General features: G+C 42.5%; 1 protein-coding gene across 9 annotated transcripts in view; it reads left to right on the forward strand.

The window, feature by feature from the left end:
* Positions 1–7,556, forward strand: part of PRDM10 (PR/SET domain 10) — a 39,756-nt gene extending 32,200 nt beyond the window's left edge. For 7 of the 9 annotated variants that reach the window (XM_042882285.1, XM_042882284.1, XM_042882283.1 and 4 more), the window contains 6 exons: positions 480–623; positions 1,700–1,870; positions 2,052–2,192; positions 2,951–3,119; positions 3,578–3,690; positions 4,139–7,556. In XM_042882285.1, coding sequence (XP_042738219.1) covers positions 480–623; positions 1,700–1,870; positions 2,052–2,192; positions 2,951–3,119; positions 3,578–3,690; positions 4,139–4,375 — 975 coding nt within the window. In that variant the 3' untranslated portion in view covers positions 4,376–7,556. The remainder of the gene's footprint in view (positions 1–479; positions 624–1,699; positions 1,871–2,051; positions 2,193–2,950; positions 3,120–3,577; positions 3,691–4,138) is intronic. The other 2 variants (XM_042882289.1, XM_042882291.1) reach the window with 2 other exon arrangements.
* The last annotated feature ends 61 nt before the right edge of the window (positions 7,557–7,617 follow it).

Raw genomic sequence — 7,617 nt, forward strand, 5'->3', positions numbered from 1 at the left:
TGCATGTAGACCTCTTTTATTCTGAGCCAGAGTGCTACTTTCATGCTGCATGCTGACAAGGTAGGTGCAGCCTGCTAGTTTTATGGCAAAATGGGGGGGATGAGCTTGAAAGAAGAGATGTTATCAGTGTGTGGTTACAGAGAAGTTTGGAAACTGATAGCTTGTTTACTTGCGAGGGAAGAGGGATAGAGGAACAAAATTCAAAGAGAAGGTGGCCTTTGGAGAAGGTGCCCCAAATGTTTAGCTGCACTGAGGTAAAAAGCTTATGGATTTTGATGTTTGATGTTTTGTATCAGATGGCTCTAATCAGAAGGCATTTTGTGATCTTATTTCCCTTCTTGCTGACCAGAAAATCCCATGGTACTAATCCTAATGCTGTCATACTGAGAGAAACCTATAAGCTGCAGTCCACACGTGTTAGACTTCAGCTGACCTTAAGCCTGGCCATTTTTCTAGTGCTCTTTTGCATCTCTCTGCAGACGAAGATGGTGCAGCACATTCGCAAGAAGCACCCAGAGTTTGCTCAGCTCCCTAATGCTATCCATGCCCCCCTGGCAACAGCTGTCATCAGTTCCACTCCTGCAGTCCTCACCACTGACAGCACTACTGGAGAGACCGTCGTGGTAAGGATTCAAGACGTTCAATCAGATCACTGGAGGGAAACAAACAGGATGGGAGCCCTCTGGTAGCAGACTTAGTGTTTCTTAGTATTTCTGGCAGGCATCACTTTAAAACATGTGTTAGGACACCACTGGAGGTCATTTCTGTTCTTGAATCTGTGCTGTATTTTTGCTTGACCAGGAGTTGTGTATTTCTTCCTGGAGCTGTAAGGATTTACCTTTTCCTCTATTCCATTTCCTTCAGACATGTGCCACTGACTCTACATAATACTTGCAAAGATGCCTGATTTATTCAGGAATCCATGTCTTGTGGATTTTTCAGAGTCTGTTCTCCTGAGATGCTGAGGATTGTAAGGATATGTTTAACAACAATAGACAGAGGGCTGGATCAAACTCCATTCAGAGGAATCAAGATTTTCCTGAAATCCTTTAGACAGTGCAGTACTGAGTGGTAATCACCTCTGATGGTTGATCTCTCCAGTGTTAATGCATTAGCTGCTACAGAAGTGAAAGCTGAGGCTAGAAAATCAGTCTTCTGTCCTTTGGTGATGCTGGGGTGCTGCAAAGCTTCTAAAAACCTTCCATCAGTAACGTTTTATAACCTTTATTTGAAACTGGATAAGAGACTGTTTTGCTTGGAAATAGGGAGATTCACTCATTACATTTTCTAATGGATTTCAGAAATGCAGTTGTCAAGAGAAGTATCATTCTGGCAGATGAGGAGGAAAGATGGAGTATATTTAAGAAAACAATGCTCTATTTACTAGCAGAAATCCTGCACTTAGAAAAAGTAGACAGTTTCCAAACAAAAGAAGTATTAAGTCAGAAAATCACATACAATAATTAAAAAAAAAAGAAAGATTGTGGACTTTGAGTGATTCTGACTAGCATTTAGATAGTGGATGATCCTTGGTGACAGCTTGTGACCCATCAGCCTAGCTGGGTTTAGCTCTTGTAAAGCAATGGCTGGGCTCAGTGGTGTAGGTGTTAGGTTCAGTGCAGTGAAAGAACTACGCCCTGCAAAGGTATTCAGTCCTGTAGGCACTATGGATGATATTCTGTCTCTCTCTACTGCTCAGACAACAGACTTGCTGACACAAGCAATGACAGAGCTGTCCCAGACCCTCACAACGGACTACCGAACTCCCCAGGGGGACTACCAGCGAATCCAGTACATCCCTGTGTCTCAGTCCACAACTGGCTTGCAGCAGCCTCAGCACATTCAACTGCAGGTTGTTCAAGTGGCCCAGGTGTGTAACCTGCTGGGAGGCTTTGTATGCTTTTTGACCCTCTCATAGGAAGCCTGCGCTTCCTTGGGGCTGCAGTACTGGGAGATTTGTTAAGGAACAGTTGAAAATAAAGTGAGTAAAGTTCTTGGCTGCTTCTGCAGAGAACTTGAAATATATACCTATGCTTTGGTTTTCTTTCTAGGCTACCTCACCTCACCAGTCTCAGCACTCCACAGTGGATGTTGGACAGCTTCACGACCCCCAGACGTACACCCAGCACGCCATCCAGGTGCAGCACATCCAGGTGGCAGAGCCATCACCCACAGCTCAGTCAGCATCGCAGGTATTTCACTCTTCTCTGCACAGATGGCATGTTACTATCCTGAATCACAGGAATCATTTTATACATCAGTTAAAGGACTGCACGTGGAAGAATTGCTATATAAGCATCTTTGAGATCGTCGTAATCCTTAGGGCTTAGTTGTGTTTTCAGAATGTACAGAGGGTAGAGATAAATGGCCAGAAATGGGTGAGTTCACAGCTATTCCTGATTAAATAGAGGCAACCACTTGAAAGATATAAATGAAAATTGGCATTCTTCAAATATTTGAAGTACAGTTCTTCGTGCTCTGGAATAATTTTTAGCCTCTTGTCTAAGTCCTCTGCCAGACTTTTTATCTTGGAATCAGAAGATCAATGAGTCCAACTGATGGGCTACCTAAAAATTAAACCATGTGTGACAGCATTGTCCAAATGTTTCTTCAAAATGGAGTAGGCTTGGCGCTATGATTTCTTCCATGTGGAGCCTGTTCCAGACTGCCAGCTCAGTGAACAACCTTTCCTTAATATCCAGTCAACCTCTCTGAGCTGTGCCATTTCCTCAGGCCCTCTGTAAACTTTGGGAAGCCAGTCTGTCTTTACTAGTCTCTGAATATTGATCATGGAGAGATGTAAGCTGGGGGAGTTGGAGGAAAGCTTTGTACTTCTTGTGCTCAGTGTGCTGTTGAAACCTCAATTTTCCTCCCTTAATAAAGGAGGCTATGTTGATAATGAGCAGGAGTATGCAATCCTTAGCCTGCTTGCTGCTTTTTTTTTTCCTAGGTTGGGGGTCAGCCTCTGAGTCCCTCCTCACAACAATCACAGCAGGAACTCAGCCCCTCGCAGATGCAGACAGCTGCATCTACACAAAACCAAGCCCTCCAGCAGCAGCAAGGATCTTCAGTTCAGCACACATATCTTCCCAGCACGTGGAACTCATTTCGGAGTTATTGTAAGTGTCAGCAGTAGCTAGAAGTTTGACTAGCATGTGAGATTACTGTTTTCTAGTTTTACTGGCCAACAAATGGAATGTTTTCAGAACTTGCCAATCTTAAGTATTACCTTAAATGAAAGTGATTGTGTTAGCTTTTATTACTGTAGGTCTATAATTATCTGGTACGTGGTCTGGTCAGGCAAACTGGATTCCTTTAGTCCAAGGACTGTTCAAACTTGAGTGGATCCTTGAAAAAAATCAAGAAGGTGGAGATGATGTGAAATGATTTTTTTTTTTTTACATCCTTGCAGCTAGGATGGTAATTTTGTAATTTCTTGGAGGATAACAGGATGTCAGTTATATTCATGAAACACCAAATCCTCAATAGCTATTCTTGTTAATGATGCAAGGCATAGTCATCTTTCAAGGTGGTCTTTGAGTTTGCAGACCTTGATTCTCTGGCTTCAATCTTTTAGCATCCGAGATCCAGATGATGACCATCCCTCAAGGCCAGTATGTCATCACAGAGACAGCTGTAGGTACACCTGTCACCACTGTCAACACAGGGCAAGTGAAAGCAGTTACTCAGGTAAGGAAAAAAAAAGGCTTTTTTAAATCTAGAATAATGTCAAGCTTAAAGCCTGTAGAGGTTAACTGAGTGCTCATGTAATAAGCAGTCCCACATAAGGAGTTGCAGCAGCTGTACTGCACTGACATTGGACACTATAAGTAAAACTTGAGCTCAACATACGTGAAATGCATGAAACTTTCAGAATAGTTATAAATTGCTTTCTTAATTTCTAGTGCAGAGTTAACTGTATAAATAGTTAAACTGTTAATGGACCCAAGTAGTGCAAAATAACAAGAGTGCTTTGTTACACTGGTCTGATAGCTACATTTAAAAGCAGGACATCTTCAACTTCAAGATTCCTTATTTATGCCAAAATGTCATTCAGCATAGCAGCAGGAAGTTTAGAGATAGTCAGAACAGAAAATATAGAAGACAAAATGATTGACTTTCTGTGTTCTTCTTGCAGACTCACTACGTGATATCCGAAGGTCAACCTGATCTGGATGTCAAACAGAATTCCTCACTCCCCAGTGAGGTACAGGTTGGTGTTTCCCAGCCACCAACCCACACTGATACTCTGGAGTCTCAAACAAGTAATCAGCAGCAAACAACCCAGTACATAATCACTACAACCACCAATGGAAACGGGGGCAGTGAAGTGCACATCACTAAACCAAGAACTTTCTCAGCAGAACACGAGTGAAGAAGCACTGGGGTGTCACCTGTATTTTTCACCTCCTCTAAAAGCCCAAGTATATGGGTATCCTGGAGCTCATCTGTTTTAAAGTATATGCTCACTTCAGCTAAAATCCTGGAGCTCTTGTTAATGCTTTAAGAGGGTTTAAGTCCTCAGTGGCCATGAAGAATTACCCTCAAAATCCTTCTGGGATGCCACTTTATGCAGCTTTTAACAAAAAGGACAAGAGGAGAAATGAAACCTCTGCTTGCCCTGGACTTTTTTGGCATGTCTGCTGACCCTAATTTTTTCCTTCTGAGAAGTGTCTCTGGTAGCCCTCTACTATTTCAATTGTAAGGGAGTAGCTTGCCCCTCTGAAGGCTAGTTGGCAGGTTATGTTGTATGTATATTTATAATGGAGCTGTTAAACAAGAGGACATCATGTAAATTGCTGGAATATGGCAGAACTCCTTTCTCTGTCTTTGTTTCAGCAGCCAAGGTGAAAGGGAATATAAACTTGAGAGCAGACTTCCTGGAGAAAGAGAGCAGCAGTGCAGCGGTGACTCTGCGTATGTGTGGGGATGGATATTGCAATGAAGCTGTGACGACGTGCAGAAGCAGTCCATTAAATTATTATTTTTCCAACCCTCAAACTGTTTACATGCTGTCTCACCTATTCTACTTTACCAAGCAGTTCCAGAAAAAGGATAAGTACAGCCTTATGTTTGGAATAAAACAATAGCAGCACGTAACAGTAGTATGGAGCCGCTGTTGTTATTTTTCCCTCCAGAGTTTGCAGGGGAAAGCACCTTTTTTGCCCATGAACAAAAAAGGTTTACCTTAGCCTGCCTAGCAGCTTCTGCTGTGATCTCTAACAATAGATCTGTCAGGAGAAATGGCTATAGAAACACACCACCTGAAAAATGCAGGGTAGTCATCTCTGTTGCCACCTCAAAGTTGGATGTATCTTTCTCTTGAAGACTGGATGAAGAGTTGGTTATGCTGGTTTTCCAAATACCTTGTTAAAAACACACTAATTCCTTTTGGACAGTTTCTTAAAATGACCAGCCTTGGACTCAGGAAACACAAGAAAAATACCAGTGGACCACTATTTACAGGACACAGAAAGCCATCTGCAAGAGTTGCCTGCTTTGCAAGACCTGGTCTATGTACAGAACTCGTGTTATGTCTAGGGACCAGGAGAGAGGGAAAGGTGTTGTTTGTTTTTCTTTTAAGGCAGTGGGTTTTTTTCTTACATAATTCTCCTTCACAGGTCGTGTTGGTTGGTTATTTAATGCTTTTTGGTATTTGCAAGAGTATGATTACAACACCATCTATACTGCTGATGGGCTGTACTGTATCTGTCTAAATGTTGATTCGTTCTGCTTGGAGCCTCATTCCAGAATATCAGTGCATAACAGGATAAGTTTATTTATAGAGTTGAAAGCAGAGAAGTTTTGTCATAATGGCCCTTGAGAAAGGCCAGAAGAACTAAAAGAGGATCTCAGTTTTTTCATTTTCTCTTAACGCTGCGTTGAGTGCAAATCCGGAACTCTGGTGTAATTGCTTCTACAGATTGAGATGGAGTTGAATCATGTGAGCAGTGTTACACATGTACACAGGTTGTGGTGCCAGGCCTTACGGAGGCAAAGCTCTTGGATATGAGAGAACTTACTGCTCAGACTTGGAAAGCAGATGTCTTGTGACTTGCTGGCAAAGCCTTGAAGCATGTATTCCCTTGGTGAATAACGTATCTATGGAAACAGTGACTGTGCATGATGAGAAACCCTGATTAAAATACTGGCCAGTCCAGAACTGTTTCAAGGTAGCTTTGAAGTGATTTGCCAGAGTGTAGATGAATTTGTGCCTGGGATTTCACTTCTCTTCTTGCAGCCACAGTAGTGGGGCATTAACTAATAATTGGGGCATTAATGAGATCGGTAAGGCGTTGAAGACCTGAGCTCCCATTTAGTCATGTGCAGTGATGAGTCTTGGTTCTGTGCATTTGGGAGCTCATCTACTTTCACAGTGCAGCCAAGCAGCTGTGATTCCCCTTGATTCATTTGAAATCACGTTGCTGAGCACTTTTTAAATGACAGGCCATTGCAGTGTTTGTATGGGAGAATAGAAAGGAGCTCTTCATACGGGCTTTGCCTCAGTGTCCCTTTTTAGGAAAGGGTCTGCTGCATGAACAAAAGTCACACATGTGGTATGAGCAGCAGGAAAGTAGAAGACTGGGAAATTAAATAATTGCAAATGGATGCTGCTCTACAGGAGCATTTTTAAAGTCTTAAAGCCTGAAATCTTTGGTGTCAAACTTTAATGATTTTGCAAATGTGAAATTAAAAAAAAGAACCATCAACTTTGCTTTATTCAACTTTGTGGAGGGTTGCAGAATGAGGACGCTTGCTCTTGTACCAGTTTTTCAAAGCTGAAAGTTGCAAAGTGTTCCAGGAAACAGTTGTAAAATGGCATCTTTGAACTCACCCCTGCTGTATTGAAATTTCTGCTCTGTCCCACAGCAATAGCAGTGTACTCAAGCCATCAGCTTGACACCAGCATTAAGTGATTCATCGTGTCCTCAGTCAAACTGATGCTTTGTGGAGGGAGAAGCATGTCTGGAAATCAAGTAGTGTGAATTTTCATTCCAAAGTAATTAAGTACAGTGACTTCCCAGAGTGTGTGGGGGAAAGCTGAACAGCTCTGCAGAGCAGTTGTGCTGCAGGACTGGCCATTAAAAAGAAAGAAGACAAAGACAACAGTTTGCATGGGTTTTTTCCAACTTCTGCAGTGCAGAAGACATAGGATTTATAATTGTTTTTTAACCAGAGCCACCCCAGAGATCTGTCTTTTAAAACAATGCCCTCCTGGAGCTTAACTCTGCAGCACTGCTACCTGCTCAAAGATGGGAATTGCCGTGGGCTCTGCTTGGGCTCATGCTTTTCTGTGTGGTGTTCCGGGTTGGATTCTGTTGTGGTTTTGTTTTTGTTCTCCACTACCCCCCCCCCCCCCCCAAAAAAAAAACACCCTGAAATGACCTGACTGCTTGGGCACTGGGGACGGAGCTCAGCTCTTTCCCACAGTGTTCTGCCTGCCATTATTTAAATGTGTATGTTCATTGTACATTCGGTGACTGTTAGTGTTAATAGTCTTGTGCTACCTGGCAGATGTAAAAACAAAAGTAATAAATCTTTTTTTTTTTTTTTTTTTAAAGGCTGTGGTTTCTGTGGGCTGCTGTGAATGTTCCCCTGCATTGTGGGGAAGGGGTG

The sequence above is a fragment of the Lagopus leucura genome, unplaced genomic scaffold (assembly GCF_019238085.1).
Source record: "Lagopus leucura isolate 7727_CA_CO unplaced genomic scaffold, USGS_WTPT01 Super-Scaffold_100034, whole genome shotgun sequence".
NCBI classification, from domain to species: domain Eukaryota; kingdom Metazoa; phylum Chordata; class Aves; order Galliformes; family Phasianidae; genus Lagopus; species Lagopus leucura.